The sequence below is a fragment of the Rhea americana genome, unplaced genomic scaffold, assembly GCF_003343005.1.
Source record: "Rhea americana isolate MKP2758 unplaced genomic scaffold, rheAme1 scaffold_94, whole genome shotgun sequence".
In the NCBI taxonomy this organism is placed as follows: Eukaryota; Metazoa; Chordata; class Aves; order Rheiformes; family Rheidae; genus Rhea; species Rhea americana.
The window spans coordinates 565,945-585,905 of NW_028187133.1; the positions used below are offsets into that span (position 1 = coordinate 565,945).

The following is a 19,961-nucleotide window of genomic DNA, read 5'->3' on the forward strand; positions in this document are numbered from 1 at the left end:
GTATCTTTTTTCAAACTTCGAGCTGAAGTTGTWCAGGCTTGCTTTCAGAATGAAAACCTGGAGATCCAGGTGATCTCTCTCTGTCTGGCCTCTGCTTCTCACACCATTTTGTCTAAGTAGTCCTACTGAGARGTGATCTCCTCTTGGCAGAGGTGATCACAGCGTAGACTGACAAGCAACTCTGCCACATGGCAAGCTATAAGTCTGCAGCATCTATAAATTACCCGAGAAAGGGATCTGTRCAACTGTGGTAACTTTTACGGAATGACAGTCTGAGATAACTTTTTTAGAAAAGGTATTCTGAACAGAGGCTTCACTGTCATGAGTAGCATGTTTTGCAAGCAAAATGCTGAGTTCTGCCCTGTGTCTTCCAGGAACACAGTCCTACCAGTGTATGGTAGGTGTTTTTTTTTAACTTCTGCTTGACAGAATGTCAAGTGCTTATAAGAAAGCCAATTTCTTGAATACYAATATGCTTTCAGACTTAACCTGCTGTTGATCTGCTCTGCTCTGGAACAAGTGGGACAGTGCAGAACAGGAGTAATAATAGGACTTAAACAGCTAGGGTTACAAAATTAAGAGCTGTTGCCTTTCAGCATCTTTAAGATGAGAAAGAGTTTTCAGAATGATGGTTTTAGACTTGAGCATTTCTATTTCTAAATTCCACTGAAGATGCCTAAGATTTTTGTGAACTSTATCTCCTAACCCATAGTCATTCTTTTTAGGAAATATCTTTAAAAAACTCATTTTTTAATTTTCATTTTTAAGAAGCATAAGAAATTGATGAAAGTGCAGTTTTGCCAGGCTTAAATACCTATTCATAACGTGATATTTAATTCAATTTACTGAGTGATCAGCTGTCAGGGGTCCTGCTGTAAATGCACACAGTACATTCCTCCTCTAGTGTTATGTCAGCTAAAGGGACCTGAGCAGACGAAATAACCGTTAAACATAATCCTCCGAATTCACGTTAAATCTGATAAACACAGAAGTATAAGAAAGCCAAGGTTAGCTAGCCAATCTTTGAAATTTTTTAGAGGTATGATGCAAAAAAGAGAGACACTCCCAATTCCAATACAGCCAAGTCCTCCGGTATTGATTAGCAACACAAAAGCACCTAGAATAACAGGCCAGTGCTATGTGCTGTCCTTGCAGTGTGCGTTGCCTTTCAAATGCCTGTCCACGTGCCTCAATAACGTATTATTGTTATAATGCCTGATATAGGTTTTACCTCTAAGGAGGCTAACAATAGCTTCCATTCCAGAATAAAAATGGCCCATTACAGGACAAAAACCTTTTGTGAGGAAAAAAGTTGAGCAAAACAGTTTTATGCTCAGTTGTCTTTGTTTCCAGGCAGGCAGTCAGCTAATAATGTGTGTTTGTCAGTTTACTACTTTTAACACTATTCCAGAAAACTGTGCTCCTGGCCGTGACACATTAGGGTTACTCTTTATGGTTCATCATCTGCCATGGCCTTCTGGGAAAAGAACTTTATAGCAATTCTGTTCTTACTAACCTTAYTGTAACTCTGGCTATAAATATGGGGTGTATTTTTACTAGATTTTTACTAGGCCATTTCTAATTGTGACTTGAACTAGAATGAAGYGGACATGGACAAAAAGGAAGGTGTCATTCAGCAGGTAAGAAATTGAGTGTGAATGATTTCCGAAGAGGTACACTGATATAAAATACTTTTTATATCTTCAAGATTTTAACTGAGTTGATACCTCATTGTGGTTTATGTGCAGGGCTCTTCATATATGTATATTAAGCATGTAATTATTTTTCTGAATTAGATGCAGGTCAAAGAAAGACTTCTTGTATAAGCCTATAAACACATTTAATTTAGAAAGCAGATCTAACCCATTTTAACTTCTTAGGTCTTTCACAGAGTCACAGAATGGTTGAGGTTGGAAGGGACCTCTGGAGATCATCTAGTCCAACCCTCCTGCTCAAGCAGAGTCACCTCGAGCATGTTAGATAGTTTTGAGCATCTTCAGAAAAGGAGACTCCACAACCTTTCTGATCAACCTGTTCCACTGCTCTGTCACTCTCACTGTAAAGAAGTTCTGCCTTATGCTCAGGTGGAATTTTCATTTATTACTTTATCAAAAGTAACAGAAATAGAGATCCAAAATATGATCCCATTAATACTTGTGRAAAACCAGTTTGGCTCCATTAATATAAATGAAAGAACACTAGTTTGTGGACCAAGATTTTATCTGAATTAAAAAGTGACTCTCCTGAGTAGTCCTACTGGTCTAAACAGAGTTGCTCAGATTCTGTATGAGTGTACTTTAAAACAGTTTCTGATCTTCAAGCTGCAATATATACTTTTAATAAAGTAAAATAGATTTTTACTTATTTTGAATAGGGTGCAGGAGATCTCATTCTGAAAACATGAAATAAATTTGAAGTGTCTCATTAAAAATAATGAGAAAGATTTAATGTGGCTTGGAAGCAATGGTGCAGGCAGACTTCCTGAGGCTACTAGACATTTTTATCAAGGTGAACAAATGCATATTTTATATGCTGGAGATACACCTACTCTGAGCCACTGATTGCCTTCTAGACCATCTTTTTATATGAAATGAGTCATAGAAATTAGATATAAAAGTTCTTTAGATCATTAAGTCTGTTTCCCTTCCAAATGTCTTTCAGAGCGAGTATTAATCAAGTGTTAAAYGGATTCTGCTCTTAGATCTCATTTATGCATGCAACAAGTTGGAGATGACACCACCAGTGTACTATTCTGGTCTAAAATCACAGGGAAGGTGGGATCAGCTTCTTCATTTTGAGACTGGATCTTACTTTTGGGTGTTTTYTTACGTGGTGCAGCTGGCATAGTCCAAGGGAAGGTGTGTGCAAATAACCTCACTGACATGACAAGGACAACCCTGCTGCTGTGAAGTAGAGTGAGAATCAATGACCTTGAGAAGCTAATTTAATAACTGCATCTATAGTGTGAAGGCTTTAGGTGGGAAAAACAGATAAAGGCAGATGTCRGATATGAAAATAAATGACAATGTATTGTGAGTTAAACTCATTCATTCATTTTCATATGAAGGGCATTAAATAATCTTGAGCATATTTTAAAGTTTCTGAGAAGGAAGGAGACTTTACTTCTGTTCCTAACATTACCACCCACCTCTCTGTGACCTATAGCAGGTATGTGCTTCAGTTTTTTTAACAGCAAAATAGTCGTATGTACYTCATATTTATGCCTCTTGTAGGTTCTTCACTGGGAAGTTTTTGAAGCAGTAAATCACCATTAAAGAACCATTTTATCAAAAAAGGTCACTGAGAGAGATATTAGTTACAGCAGTGTCTTGACAACTTGCTGTGATCTTCTTGTCTCTAGTTTACAAACTACCTGTGTCTGGTTTTAATAGCACACATTGTTCTAGTAGCACAYGTGAGAGTCAGAATCCCTCTCTGTGCCTGAAATTACCTCCTGGAAACGTCTGTGTTGTTCTCTGGGGCTCTGTATGATTCAGTGGGCCAAATTCTCTCTTCGTACAAATTTGTGTAGCTCCAGTGACTCTAGTGAAGCAGCATTAATTCACAGCAGTAGATAGTTTGTTCCAATGTTCTCTCTTCCTTTGCTGCCTAGATACTGGTCTGAGGTAGCAGAGTAATTCTTTCCATCTGTCAGGGGAAGAGAAAGAGAAAGAATTTGGACGCTGGTGTACTTGTTTTATGTGCACTATTGTGTAAGGACTTCAGGAGCATCTCTTTCTATGACTTCTAGTTTTTGAGATGTGTTGCTACAAGAAAAGAACAATTAAACTTGACCATACCAGCCCGAAGAAGCTGTAAAGAGTGACCTAGTAACAACAAAAGTGGGTCAGAGAGGGTTCCACCGAACGGTTCCATAGTGATTGAAATCCTTAAAAAATTTGGCTTTCTTTTGAAAGAAAATTAGAAAAAAGTTCAAACAATSTGAATAAAGCCACATTTCAGCACTATTTGAACAATATTTTTTTAGATTTTACACTTGGAAGCTTTTTGTTTCATTTTTTGACATTGTTTAATAAGCTAGATAAACAAAGTCAAGCCCAAGTGAAACAGTTTACATTTTCATAAACAAAAAATTCAACAAGCCACAGTTTTTGACTTTGCTGCTTATGTRAAATTTTAAAGTTTCCTATATTCTTCTAATTTTTAGTAACATCGGATTTTGACATCTTGACTTTTTTGCAAAATGGATCTTTCACCCTTGACAAATCTTTAGCAACAACTGAGGCATGAGAACATTGCAGTGTGACCTTCTAATATTCATCTAAGGTCAGTTAAAATCACCTAATAATATGAAAGAAAACAGAAACCAAGAACATGATTGAGATGCCAGTGAATTTTGCTAAGTAGATGCATCACTTTTTTTGGATGGTCCGTATCAAGAACATTAGGTTTTCTTGTTGATTAGATATACAAAAGCTCCTACTACCACTACACCATTGCCTTCTTCACCTTCTTTTCTGTGATAGAACTCTTTTGCAGCTATTCATCTACAGTTACTCAGGGAATCTTTTAAACTATTTCCCCTTTCTCCTTTTTTTTTTTCCTTTCAAATGCTATCATGTGAGCAATCTTCTCATTTCCCCATCTCTTTTTGTCAGTGCATTTCTGAAAGAGGTTTATAAGCCTCCGCAGTGTTTGCAGTCTTGCCTGAGGTCATGAAGCAAACAAAAAGTAGGAGAAAAATAGAAACTTCCCTCTGCAGCATCTGATTTTGTCTTGTACAACTTTACAGACATATTTTCAGTCATCTGTAGAATCCTTTTAAGGCAAAAGTTCAAAAATGGCCTTGAATTTTCACCTGTTTTTCACACACCAGAACTCTCAGCAAGTGCTCATTATTCCTCCCAAAGGCAATACTTCACATTTTCAAATGTTCTCAGACTGATCCTTTTAGCTTTTGGATTGGCAGCTTTACGGATGAATTGCCTTTTGGCAGTGCTGTATTTCATGATATAGTTAATGTTCCACTTCAGAGCTTATACAAAGCTTAAAAGCAAACTCAAACTGATTAAGAAAAATTGTTTTAGATGTATGGTTTTTGTGTTACCATAAGATGTAAAATGTCTATCAGCTGTAGAAGCTTGAGGACATGCCAAAAGTGGCATGTAATTGGATGAAGCAGAGCAAACAATTTCATCTGCACAGTGCTGAAATATTTGCTTGCTGGTACTGTCCTCTGTTCTTTCCACTTCCCACCTGCCTTTGCCATATGAGAGCTGAAAGGAAAGATATTCTAGTTTTCTAGTTATTCACATGGTGCCTTAATACACTGCTGTAATACAGCAGTGTAACCCTTACACATTGTCTATAATTTGAGGATTTTGTTCTGGTAATAGTCACAGATGTCCAGAATCTTGTGTACCCAAAATGATATATGAGATATCTCATGAAGAGAAGCAAAAATGATATTTATACAAACTGAGACTGTCCATAATAAGAAATGAAGTATATTCCGTCCTTGCTCTTCCTGCCTTTTCTAGGACTTGCACTGGTACACCTCTACCAAAACTTACCGATTGCAAATCTCTAGTACACTGGGGATCAGTGTACCAGCAGGAGCTGCAGCACTGGGGTAAGAAGTTCTGAGGGAAGTCAGAACTCAGAGAGTACCAATACCTACAAATCACAATTAACATCGGATACATGTTTTAGAAAGAAAAATTAAATTTCAGATTTGTGGCATTAATGTGGCTTACACTGTTTAAATTTTGGACATAATTTTTCTGTCAAGACTATCTGAAATACTACCTGAATGTTCACTAGCTACAAAAGAGAAGCAAATTCCAAAGCTTTCAAGATCCCAGGGTGTTGAATTAGCGTGCCAGTAAATATTTGAAAATAGGCAAACAAAAAATGAATGATGCTTAAACAAGCCACTCATCTGGCAAATGCTGGCTAAAATTTCCAAGACTGTTTCCACCACTTCATAGTACAGGAGGAGAACCTCCTACTATTCTGCCCTTCGGATACATTTTCTTGCTTCTTTCTACATCTTCCTACCCAGCTTACCTTGAGCACATCTTGCAGAGAAATGAAGAGAACTTCCAGGTACCTTCAGTATCTCCTGCTATTGTTTCCCCACAGCAAGAAAAACGTAGCAATATTCAGCAATGAAATAAAAATAAGTAGAACCTATCACTGCCACACTAATGCCATGAATATTTTGCTTTTCTTTCTGAGCAGCAGACACATGGTCCATGAAATGAACAGTCTGTACCAGCTCTCTTGCACTGTAAGCTTTTCAAGCTGCTGCTTTACCTGACCGTACCTTTCTTCTGTGAAAGAACTTTCCACAAAAAAAAAAAAAGTTATAGAGAGAATTCTGAAGTCCAGTTTCCCAGGTGCTTTYCGCTCTGTGCTCAGGTACTAGACCTTTTATGATGGTAGGTACSACATGAACTGCCAGGCAGTATCATAACTCATGAATACACCTRTCTTTAATGTGCAAGAAGGCTGTATTAGCACCTTGCAACAAATCTAACTCTGTTTAATTCAGTGCAGAAAACACCAGAAAGGGTTTCTAAGTGAAAGTACATACACGTCTACATTTATTTATAAATGAAGAAATTCTTATGCGGAGACAAAGAAAAAGTCTCAGTGTGTCCTGTGCTGAGTATCTTAAGTAACACGTAAGTTGTTTTCTGTATAAATGCAAGAGATTATTTTTTTCTTTAAAGGTAAAAATGATTAGTGCTTTTGCTTAAGCATGGTACAAACAGATGCCGTTTCATGTCTATAATAAAAAAATGAGGTACCATGCTCTCAATTTCTTTAGGGATAATAAACCCTTTGCAGAGTACCATATCCATGTTAGCTATCAGCATGTCCTATTAGAAATGAACATTTCATTAACCAATATGCAAGTGGTCAGTCCTTGTTACACTTTCCTGTTCAGCAGGAATTTGTTTTGGTGGGACTTATAATGTGGATATGAATAAAATTGCAGTCATGAAAGCCTTTAGAATGGCTAATTATATGAACAGGCAGTTTTCCAACATTGTCTATTTGATACGTGAACTACTCCTTCTCTGAACATGGAATATGAGTGTTATACAAAACTTTAAGGGTGTGCTCAGCTTTCATTCAGTCATTATTCCGAACATTTTTCAGAGATCTGCAGAAAGGATGTAAGGCCAGAGCTCGGTCATATMTCTCTCTCCTATCTACCATTACAACTTTCAATGGTTATTTCTGATCAAAGAATATGGAAAAACATTACCATACAGACATGCAGATGTTGTTATGAATATGTTATTGGTTTCAAGTTATTCAAAGAAAATTAAAGAATTTTGAAGACTTCATAAAGAGGAAATCCACATATTTTAATGCTTGCARTCTCTGCCATGAAAGGTATTAAAGGGAACATTTTCATAAATTCATTAAAAGATGTGATCTTTCATGATTATAGTTTTCATAGCTGGAATTCTCTTCTTTCTCTTTCAAAAATTTTTCTTTATATAGAAATTTAATTTGAAATCTTCTTCTTTTTTTTTTTTTTTTTTTTTTTGGTAATTTCAAAATGATTTGCATTTTTTCATTTGGCAAACCCTGGTTCCTCTAATCCAGCTCTTCCTCCTGCAGTTTTATTCACTTTCTCATGATACTAAAGGACATATAAAATGCTTCTTGGTTTTTGGTTGCTTCATTATTCAGAAGTGTTATTTCATTATATTCATATTCTGCAACATTCTGTAAGAGTAGTAGGAATTAGGCTTTCTCTGCATAGGTGAATGTGTAGAAGGGCCAGRGATACACCAAATATTGTTTTATGAGAATACACCAAAGCTTTCTGATGAAGAAATAGATTAATTAAAATATGTGTGTTAAAACTGACATGAGCAAAGATTTCTATTACGTATGACTCAGTAAYCATAATTTGACTGCAAGTGGACATCATCATAGAATCATAGAATCAGTGAGGTTGGAAGGGACCTCTGGAGATCATCTAGTCCAACCTCCCTGCTCAGCAGGGTCACCTASAGCATGGTAGACAGGGTTGCATCCARGYRGGCCTTGAAGATCTCCAGAGAAGGAGACTCCACAACCTCTCTGGGCAATCATAAACAAGTCATAAACAAGTCATTACTGAGACATATATATATATACACACACAGGAATTTTAGGCATTGTGTAGCTTCCCCTACCTAGAGAGCTGGCAGTCAGCTGCCTTCCATGCTGGTAGGAATTCACAAGTGAGCTCCTCAAGCAATTTTAAGTATAGTACATTACAGAAATTCAAAGCAAGGGAGAGAGAGTTAGGAAATATTTTTGTGAGCTCTGTATGCTGGTTCCAAGGGTTTCTCTTGATTTCCCAATTATTTTGTAGGTATTAATTCCAGCCTGACCCAATCAAACTAAGGACTTTTGGTTGACTTGCTGAGTATTAAATACATACTTCAGTAACTATTTGTCAGCAATATAACAATTTCCAGTTGGCTGTGTAATGACTTACATTTTGGTTAAATCATATTACAGGGTATTAAGACACCATGAGATGGAGAATTCAGTCCCTACTTTGGTAATTTGTGGAATTAATTAATTACTCACAATATTAAAATCTGTGACACTTAAAAAAATTGAATATGACTGATTTAGATTTTATGTTATTTGTTCTTTTCCTTATCATGATCAGACTAATCACCCCTGTGATACTACCAGGACCCTTGGTGGCAGTTGATCATCTGGACATTTCTTGATATTATAATCACTAATGCAAGTGGATTCATATTCATTTTAGTAGATTGTTTCTGCACCATCCCCACTTTTTTTTTTATTATTTTTATTATTTTTTTTTTACATCTATTTTAAAATCTGGTCCCAGCACTTCAGTCAGTATCATATCAGTACCACATATAAACATTATCTTCTTGTTCTTTTCTGTTTACACATTCAAACATAAGTTTGCCCTTGTGACCACTGCCTTGGGAGTTCATGTGCAGTTATTTGGTCAAACCAGAATCTGAAATTCTTCTAAAAGCTGTTTTTTTTTCAGTCCTGATGCCTATATGGATCACYAGTGTTCTGTAATCTTAGGACACTTCTTTTATCAATATATTTATTCAAAACATTTTTTCCACAATTAAARGGCACATTTGTTTGACAAATGATACCACACAGTGTACAGTGTCTTATATTTCAATCTACTAAATCTGCCTAAAAATTCAGTTAAGAAAAGTTCTTTTACTCTTTTTTATACAGCTTAAGAAAAAGAATTCTGCAAATATTATCAAAATAGTAGAATTAAGTAATTAGTGTTCCACAAAGATCTCCATGAGCAAGAAATAGTGGAAATTCTACATGGTAAATGCAGTTGGTGCTGGTACTCCATTTCCCTGTTCTGTTTCATTCATGCATATTATTTGTTTGTATATTTTGTTGCTGGTTGCAGAACATATCTGGAAGTGGCARTGATGAAGCTGATGGCAACAATATATGTGGCTTCAGAAAGAAAAAGGGAGTCAAAGATACTAGAAAACATGTTCCTCCATTAGAAAATGAGAAAATGCAGTTGTCCAGCTCTTCAAAAATCCCAGATCTTTATCATCTTCAAGGAACCACTGGTTGTACAGAACCACCACCAGATCAGTCTCTTCAAAACCCAACCAGTTTTCCTCCAGTACAAAAGGACAGAGGGTGTAATGACAGTTCCCATATTGGCAGTAATRCAGAAGAAGACATGTCACAGGAAACAGAAATCCAGAAAAATACTGACACTGAGAAAGAAATGATAGAAAATATGCACAAGGAAATAGATGCGYCAGCTAAAACAGATCTGCCTTTGGGAGTACAACCTGCAAGCAACAAAGAGGAAGCCGGGTGCTTCGACACAGCGAGCGCAGCAAGGAACACTGAGAGGACAGGGACAGAGGATAAGGAGGATGAACGCTGGGGAACAGAAGCAGCGGCCAAATTTTGTCTGGTGCAGGTGGGGTCKCTTGACAGTACTGTAGCAACACAAGGAAGTGGTACCGGAGAGCCCTTCATGGCGGCATCTGGAATTTCCAAACAAACTTTTCAAGAGCTGGAAAATCTGTTGAGTGAAAGTCCTCAACTTAATCATGGGCCCAAATACAATGGCAAGGCAGGTGGTACATTTTTTCAGAAAATTCTGAAGTCGAGGGAGAAAGCTGATAAGCAGGGGAGACCCTTTGAGACTTTTAGACCCCATTTTGGAGAAGAGAATCAAAAGCACCACGGTTTCCACGAGGAAGCAGGGCAGTGGAGTAAGCCTCTCTCTGTTCTGAGCACTGCTGGATCTAACCAGCAACAACCAGAGGGAAGCGATGTGGATCAACCTATTCTTAGATTACCCTTAACTTCTAAAAATGCAGAAAGCTCTACTCCAGAAAGTCAKTTTGACTCTTCTGCAGACCAGATGATTGGTAAGTACATTTAAGCATCACCTAGTGTACCATTAATGAAAATACTTCTTTAAGTTGCAAATTTTTTTCACAACTAATGTGTTAGAAGATTGACACTTGTAGTTACTGTCTGATTGGAATGGATCAGAAATTGTATTTTACATCTATGCTGTTTTTTTCTTTAGGAAGGCATTTGCAAACCCAGCTGCCTGCCAAAAACTGCCACGCACAAGTGGTCACGTCTTGTTCACTAAAACTGAAATATTCCCTCATTTAAACTGAGCACAGGCAACATTTCCCAGAGGTCTGCTAGGCACAGGAAAGCTTTGAAGGCATCTGGGCTTCTTGAAATTTCCTTTTTGTTAACATTTCCAGCAGAGAAAATTACTCCCATGTAGGGAGGATGTTTCCAATTATTAGTCCTGTGAGAGGACTGGAATGCAAAAACGTCTAATATGAACAATAGAGGAAGAAAAGCAAATGAAGCAGAGAACTTCCGCTAATAYTCATGCTGTTCAGTAAGTCCCTTTTGGAAGTGTTTGTAGAGCCAATTAGTTGCTGCTAATAGGCTGTGGTTTCTTTGAAACAGTAAAAATTAAACTTCTGGGCTAGCTGGATCAGCAAAATGAAAGTTACTATTAGCTATAATAATGTAATAGGCTTGAGCAGTTAGTTGTTTTGTRTCTATTCCAGGAAGCATAGACAGAACAATTTGCTAGTTGAAGAAATACAAGGCTAGCTGTAGTTAACAAACTGGAATCAGACTTTCACCTGAGGCTTCAAATTCCCTTYATATGTCCCGGTCTGCAGTTGGGAAAAAGCTGTTGTATAAACCYGCATGTGGGCAGAGCTGGGCCTCCATGACCTGAGGAGCTTCAGAAGCTGGTTCTCTTGACAGGACTCGTATTCTTGAGTTTATACCAAAATGAGGCTATGTAAATATGATCATCACCAGGTCACGAACTGTAGGAGGGAGAGGGAAATTTCTGAAGCAACAAAATTTGTTTCACTTGTGTTTGTACATATCAGTAGCTACCTTGAGACTGTTAAAATTTTAGGGGCACAGAAAAAGGTTTGTCCCCCCCRGCAATCATACGAAATTCAGAAATTCATATGTTATTCAAGCAGCAGTACTGTAAGTTCCTTTGCTAAACCCTCATGTTGAAGAAAACACATCAAGTAGCTAACAGGCTGTATTTGTTATTTAGAGCAGAGTTCATCTGTCCTGCAAACAGTTCCCACCTCTATTATAATGAATAACCTCATGCTGTCATTCTTAACTTGTTCAAAGCTCTAATTGCAGGTAGTAAGGCTGTTACAAAGGATAATAGCTAGCTTTTAGGGACAGAAGTATGAAAGGAAGAATACAACTTTAACCTGACAAATAGCATTTGGTTTTTTTGCTCCACTGAAATTAAAAAGTTTTCCCACGTGCTTTCAACAAAACCTGCAACTCCTTTCTGATTTCGCTGTCCTCTTTGCTTGCCTGGAGGAGGCATGTCTGGCTGCACTGATTCTGCTTAGCAAGTGTAGTCAGTGATGAGGAAGAAGAAATGGAGATCCTTCAGGAGTTATAGGTGGGCAATTTATTAACAGAGCAAAGGTATTTAAGTGACTGTTCCAGGTATTTCACATTTATTGCCTCTGTGGATACACCTGCAGAATAACCATATCTTAATTTGGGAATTACTTAGGATTGTGTTTTTGGCTTGTAACTCTAAGTCCATGTTTTACAAGATCTGTGCTTTCTTAAAGTATAAATAGGCCATAGTATTCCTTCACATTCCTTCCTTATGCCTGATCTGTTTTTTTAACAAAAATTCTCTGACATTTCTCTTTGTAYGTTTTGAACTCAACATGACCTCAATATGGCTCAAGCTCGACTCCTTTCTAAACCTCCTCAATTGCCCCTATTTTCTCTTGAACCAACCACCATATTTTCTGCCATTCATATCTTTTGTCTTTTCCTTCCAAGACTAGTTATATAAAACTTGCTATCTTTTCTACCTCACAAGCATTAAGAGCAGACCTTTTTCTTTAAAGCAAATGAAAATTCCTTAAGTTCTTTATCTTTGACACTAATGGCTGGAATCTCTTCCTGTTCTACGACCCTGTATGATTTTCCATCTTTTCCTCAATCTAAAAAACTCCGAATGCTCAGATACCATGTCCATCCTAACTTTTGGATTATATAGCCTTTTGGGATGAGATTCCACTCACCTCTCTCTRGTGCCTGTGGTAACTCGGTGAGAGAGGGAGAGGTACACTCCCTTACTTTCTAGGAATAGTGAGAGGCTGAGTAGACAGTTAGTTTAAACTTAAGGTAGGTGAGATGTATCCTCTCCYGAACCGCTTCGCTAGCTGCCTCTCCTCCTACAACCCATTCAAGGAAATTTTCTGGTTCCTACCTTAAATACTGTAAAAAACTTTTATCTTCCTCAAATAATCTAACTTCTCACTTAATGTAGTGATCTCCCTTATTCTTACTTGATCAGCCTTTTTTTATATCAACTCAACACTTTTAGATCAGAAGAGGCTATCTAATTTGTACTACTGCATAATTCAGTTCCTGGTGCTTTGCTTAGTCGTCCCTTCCTCATATCCAAATTTTCTGACTGAGACTGAAGAAAGACATGCCATTATAGATCCATCATATTTAAGATTATTAGGTAGATAGTTCTAGTACTAGTCACTTTTTTTTTTCCTGGAAACCTATATATTTTATTTTTAAATCCTCTAGGTGGAATCTTTTCTAGCTTTCCTATAAAACTATGACCATTTTGTCATTCAATGCATAAGATCCATTCTGAGAAATGCTTGCAAAATTTACATGAAAAATTGAAAACATTCTGCATTCAGGGGTTGCCAGTTACACTTTAGTTGAAAAAAATATGAAAACATTACAATATCCTTTTTCTATTGATGAAAAAAATGCTCCATGTGACAGAATTGTAATTTAAGCTCTAAGCAGGAAATGTCTACCATCTTAGCACAGGAAGTTAAACACCTATAAATATAGGATAGAGCACTGCTTTTTCAGAGGCAAAAACTCACACTTCTGTCCCTCGAGCTGAAGAAAATGCAACTGGCTGTAATCTGTAGGAAGATTTTCAGATTTTTTTTTCTTAATCCTCCCTATCTAATAAATAAGCATGGTTTATTATCTGTTAATAAACTGTTAATTGATGGTCAGATTCATAAGGAGGTCAACTCACTTTGTCAATGTCATGTCAATAAACATTCATGTTCTAAAACAAAGTTAAGGGATGACTGATGTAGGATAGTTATTACTTGGATGACGTACATAAAATAAGGCTGGTTTATGTATACTTCCTGCTCTCTAGTGGTATCTTGGAAGCATCTGTAACAGAGTGTTACACAAAATATTTGAACAGGACTTTCTTATTCATGTGCATCTTTTTAAAGACATACTGCCCCGGTGTTTGTAGAAGACAGAGAAAAAAAACTATTTCCATAAACAGCTTACAACTAAACTAGACAGAAGACAAAGAATTCATGAAGAGAAGTGGATGTGACAAACTTCTTTTTTTCTTCATTCTCCTTTTTGGGTTTTGTTCTATTTTTTTCCTAGATTTTTATAGATACTTAAACTCTTGTCTTGCTTGCTTCTTTATCTGCCTATTCCTGAAGAAGCCATGTTATTACTTATCTATGCTTACTTTGCTGACCTAAAATCTTCAATATCCTTGTCAGCTCCTTTCCATCTGAAGATGACTTAGGATATCTCCAATAATAGTCAAAGGCTCCAAGTAGTCTATGACTGAAAGAGTTTGCTGCCTTCTCAAGGAAAAATCTGACAACTTTGTGCTGGGTTAACTGCACAGGTTACTGTGTTCAGGCACTCCTTGCAGCCTCTCAGCTGGCCATCCTAGCTACCTTAGATGGGAGGTCAGAAAGATCTGTTTGTGCCTGATAATTTGGGAGACTTAGTATTGGAGTGATGAGGAGTACTCATATCATCCTTAGTGGTGTCTCAGTGAGGAAACTTGAAACTTCATCCTTAAYGTTGGTGATAAACAGCTACTGTTGGTAAACCTTCCACTGTGGATCTGTAAGATCTACTAAAATTCATCTGATTACATTCTCAGCTTCCTTGGAAGAATGGAGCACTTTCCTCCTAGAAAGCTAGAAAGAAATATTTTTTTTCACATTTTTCATATCTTAATATCAAATTCTGCACTTGCTTTAGTTTATTGTAAGAAAATGAAATTAATCATTTATACAGTTTAATTTGAATAATAATACTTAGATATTCAAAGTAAAAGTAGGCTGAAAGATCAAGTGAAAGGCAGTTACTGTTCTCTGCTTGATTATAGAAGATATACTTAAATGTTATTGCTTTCATTTCAAGAAGTTTTTATGCTCCTATAGCTGTTGTAATACAGTAGAGAAGAGAGATTAGTATCAGCAAATCCACAAACTTGTCTTAAAAGTCCTCTGCCTGTGGTGGAGAAGACTTAGGCCTCCTCTGGAGACATTGGGAAAGGCTTAGTAGATAAGAAGTGCCTTTTTTTTCATGTTCTGGTGTCCATCTAATTTTCAAAGGCATTAATATCAAGCATGGCATCTGARTTCTATCAAGCTTCAGTGGAAAATTTCCAGCTACTTATGCTTTTAAAATCACTTAACAAACCAGTTGAGTCAGAAGAAATTCCTGGCTTTAATGCATAATTCTGGTATAATTCTCCATCATCTTGAAAAAACATTCAAATTATAGACCATTCCAAAAAATAAAAGATGTTGTACTGGTCTTCAGGGGAGTAAATATTTCTTTATTTACAAAAATATTTTGAGACTCCTATCTTTTTCTTATTTTTATTTTTACAAAYTCTATCACAGTTTGTCACTGTTACACTTTTTAGGAGAACAGCTTGTATTCCAGCATTCATGATTTTGTTTGACGTGACATTCCTCTTCACTCATAGTGTCCAGCAGAGAACCTGAGGTAAAYGGCCTTGGAAGTCCAACTCTTCTTCAGCAGTTCTGTCATATTGAATATATTAAGCAACAGATGGCCAGGGACAACGTACAGTTTGTCAGATTTGAATCAGTAGACCTCCAYGGCGTGTCAAGATCAAAGAACATTCCTTCTCGCTTTTTTCATGTAAGTTTTTTGGCTTCTAGTTGTACCTTTGMATGCTTTTCTGGCCCTATTCTTAATTTATATTGTATATATTTTTTATATAATGCAAGCAGAAACTCAAACTTAGAACAAATTACCTGTTCATTCCCCTTKTTAAAGTTCCCAAAGGATATGGGCTTTTTCATCACCATAATCATCTATTGCTCTTTTCCACAGAAATAGTAATCTAATTAAGTAAGGTTAGTAATTTCAGTTCTTCTCACTTCTAATGATCTCCTTCCTCAGAATTATCTTTTCAGGCTCACCACAGTTATAAAGATTTTGTTTTACTGAACATCAGTAAATTGCAAAAGGAAAAGAGCAAGCACTAAGAAAAGCAAAATGACTACTACAAAATTAGTTTAGATATTAGAAATCCAATAGTCCTCAATCAGATAAGAAAATACTGTTGGGTTGCATGAAGACTTAATAGCAATATTTGTCATATTGATGACTTAGAAAATATGAATCAAATTATGAAACAATTCTCAGAGTTTGTATGCGTTACCCATCAGGCTTTTCAGTACATTGCTTCCATGATACTTCACRCGCATAGCTGTATTATATTTTCACTCACATACCACTATGAATATTTCATACTTTGCTGAGTATCTCATAAAAGAGATACCAACACGACAAGACAAGAACACTTTCATTTCAAGCTCCTTTTGAAGCCTAAGACATGTTTTCATTATTTTCCTTTTAGATTTTGCTACACATTTCAACTGTATCATCAATATACAATTTAATCTCTCTGATGTTAGCTGGATTTTATAAAAAATAAACTTTTGCTCAGTTATTTTAATACTTGTGAGAGGTGATAGGTTAATTGCATCTTCTCTTTCAGTTGMTAAATCAAACTGCAAATGCTTTTTTCAGGTTATTCAAAGTCAGCTTTTGTATTTATCTTACTTACCAGTTGAATAAACTGAAGCTTTGCATGACAGTCTAAATATTTGGACACTGAAATAATGCACATGGAGAGAGTGAGCGTAATTTCCTTTACTTCTTTCTAAGAGAAATGATATAATCCTTTTTAGGGGGATAGGGATAGGGAAGGGAGGTGGTACTATCTGGTAGTCACCTTCAATGTCTTTTTATGGTTGCAATGACAGCTTAGACATCAGTCTTCGCTATACTGTGCAGTTTCCACTATGGGCTGAAAGCATGTTACGCAGAGAGAAATGTGACCTCTGGACCGACATCTGCTTAAGAGAAGGAGGCAGGCCTTTTTTTCTTTTTTTTTTCCTTTCTTTCTTTCTTTCTTTTTTTTTTTAAGGGAAGACAATATATGTAGTCTGAAGTATTTCAACAATTTTACATTTGGACAGACAAAATTTCTTTTTATCAGTTCTGAGCTTGCTGCTCTGTTCAGCTCATTTTGCCTCTTCTGTTCACTCAGATAGTAATCCTTTCTCTTAGAACAATGAAGGTAAGGTGCAAATGTGATCCAAATTCCACTCGATAGAACTTGGCATAATTGCAGTTTTCATAAACCAATRGTTTAGTTGTAAGGTAAGCTATAGAAGTGCTTGCTTGAAGGTGCAAGATCCATCCTTTCATTTCATTTTATTTGCATTTCATTTATGAAAGTGGAAGCTCTCTCTTCAAATAGAGAATAGAATAGAATTATGAGTTATTCCAGATTGCTATCTTCCCTATAAAAGGGAAATACTGAAACATCAGAGTAACTTAGCACTTGGAAGTGCTTCTTGGTATTTTACTTTCCAAACTGAATAAATTTAGAAAGTGAAAATTTTYGGTTAGACTTTGCATCTGAAAACTGATGAGGTATCTGCTATAGCATTTAGAGAGATATCCAGCCTGTTTTTGTATTGCCTTGAGTTTCTGTGGTCACTTGGAKCAATATAAAACAAATATACAGAGGTTGTGAAAGCCTAGTAGAAATATGGGAGATAAAATTTTGATTAAGCGCTGAAGAATTTTTTAGTTCGTCAAGGGAATTAAAAAAACGCTTATTGGGATATTTGATGCCAAGGTTTTCATACTACTYTCGTGCAAGCTTGTCCCTCCTCACAATAACACATTAGTTGTCTTTTGCTGTTGACTTCAGTGAGAKCTGCATTTTCAGTGTTCTTTTATGAGAAATGCTATTGTTCCTTCTGAGAATTTGGGTTTTATATATATTATATATATAAAAAATACTGTTGCATTTTTCTCTCACTTAATAATTTGTCCTTTTGCTCTGTGTTTAGGAAAAAGCAATTCACGGTGTTTCCATGCCCAGAAGTTACCTTGAACTGACCCTGAATCCTAAGGATAGTGAAATAGATTACATAAATGCAACCAATTTTAATTGTGATATAATTCTGAACCCCGATTTAGCAACTTTTCGAATTCTACCGTGGACTGAACAGACTGCTCGAGTGATATGTGATTCCTTCACCATACTGGGCAACCCTCTAATGACCTCACCCAGGCACATTGCCAAGAAACAGCTGAGCCAGCTTCAGGACAATGGCTTTTCTCTACGCTCTGCTTTCACTTATGAATTTTGCATTTATGGCATTACTGAGGTTGTAAATTCRAAGACAATATCTTTTCCTGCAGCAACGATACTAAATAACCATGATCAGGCTTTCATTCAGGAGCTCATTGAAGGAATGTATTATGCCGGTGCCAACATTGAAAGCTTTTCTTCTTCCAGTGGACCTGGACAAATGGAGATCACTTTTCATCCAGAGTTCGGCTTAGATGCTGCTGACAGTGCCTTCACATTCAGAACAGGCATTAAAGAAGTGGCTAAGAAGTATAACTATGTGGCTAGTTTTTTCTCAGAATCAGGATTCTACAATTCAGGGATTCTGTCACATAGCTTGTGGGACTTGAGTGGCCAGAGGAATTTGTTTTCCATTGGCTATGGAGCTGAGGAGCTCACTGATGTTGGAAAAAATTGGTTATCAGGTCTCTTGGCACACACGGCAGCTATCAGCTGCTTGATGGCTCCTACCACCAGCTGCCGCAAGCCTTATTCCAAATACAGTAAAGAGTCAAAAGAGACTGTAAATGCAAAATGGGCATATAATGATAACAGCTGTGCCTTTAATGTCAAATGGCATGATGGAAAAGGCACTCACATAGAGAATAGGTTAAGTTCTGCTACAGCAAACCCCTACTTGGTGCTTGCTGCTACAGTTGCTGCAGGTCTAGATGGAGTAAAGAGAGGACTTAGGTATGATATTTCACAGGAAGAAAATCACATTCTTGATCTAAAACCTTCATCAGTCCCTCTAAAACTAGAAGATGCTCTTGTTGCCCTTGAGAAAGATTCATGCATTAAGGAAGCATTAGGTGAAACTTTTGTCCAATACTTTGTCGCCATGAAACATTATGAGTTAGAAACTGAAGAAATGGATAGTGAAAGGAATAAATGTTTGGGATATTTTATTTAGAAGGAACACTCTTCTGTAGTGATGCTGTGTAAATGCATACAGTGAATGATTAAGTATTTTGAAATTAGTAAACATRTTTAAAATATTTTCTATGCTTTGTTTTTTTTCTTTTCCTCTTTCCTATAGCACATGATGATTGCATTTTATTATCTGAGTACATTTAGCACCTTCGTGAAATAGCATTAACATAAATTTTAAAAAAAGACTKTTTTTTTAATTTAAGAGAATGAACTTGCTGGGGAAAATAAGAGAAGATGAAATGCAAATGAGCTACTTGACAGCAGTAATAGGACAATATRAGGTGGAGAAAAACAGCAGTAATGGGGTGGCAGGAGAACCGACRGAATAGGAGAATTTATTGTCCTTATTTTTGTCTAAACTCTGTTTTCTGTGTGGCTATGGAATTTCTCCCAACCTATTCAGTAGCTTAAGGGTTGCTATGCCAGAAGAGTCTGACTTTGATTTWAAACCTAGGCTAGATGAACACTGTAGAGAGGGGGACAAAGGACTGAGTTTGTMGAACCTGACTGACAGGAATCAGTATCTGAATCAACAGACATAAAGAAAACGCCAGGAGGGAGAAGTGGGTATAAAATAATTTATACATCAGGAATTCTGCTACTGGATGAAGTTTGTAAGAATGGTAGGGAGTAAATATATTAAAAAAAATCAAATGGTGGCTGGAAGAAGGCATGACTGAGAGAAAGCCAAGAATGTCAGGCCACTGTGTAATAAAAAAGAAGCTGGTGCTGTGTCTATTTTGGTGAATTAATCAGGTAATTCAGATTTGAAAGGAAAATAAGGAGAAAAGGGAAAAATGGGAGAGGATAAARAGCTAAAATGGACTTCTTTAGGAACTTGACTTTATCAAAGATGAGGCGGATGACTAAAGAGAAAGTAATAGAGGTGGTCATGTTAAACGCAGAAAGGATGTGAAGTCAGAGGCTAGCAAATAAAAGCAAAGTATAAGAAGGGAAGACCTAGCCTAAAATTAGAAATGGCAGGTGGAGTAAAGAAAAAGAA

The 19,961-nt window shown here is 36.7% G+C and overlaps 1 protein-coding gene across 7 annotated transcripts in view; it reads left to right on the forward strand.

The window, feature by feature from the left end:
* LGSN (lengsin, lens protein with glutamine synthetase domain) overlaps positions 1–18,979 on the forward strand; it is an 85,249-nt gene extending 66,270 nt beyond the window's left edge. For 6 of the 7 annotated variants that reach the window (XM_085324868.1, XM_085324870.1, XM_085324869.1 and 3 more), the window contains 3 exons: positions 9,410–10,403; positions 15,329–15,507; positions 17,742–18,979. In XM_085324868.1, coding sequence (XP_085180994.1) covers positions 9,410–10,403; positions 15,329–15,507; positions 17,742–18,938 — 2,370 coding nt within the window. In that variant the 3' untranslated portion in view covers positions 18,939–18,979. Of the gene's footprint in view, positions 1–9,325; positions 10,404–15,328; positions 15,508–17,741 lie in introns of those variants that run through there. The other variant, XM_085324867.1, reaches the window with a different exon arrangement.
* Positions 18,980–19,961: the final 982 nt, after the last annotated feature.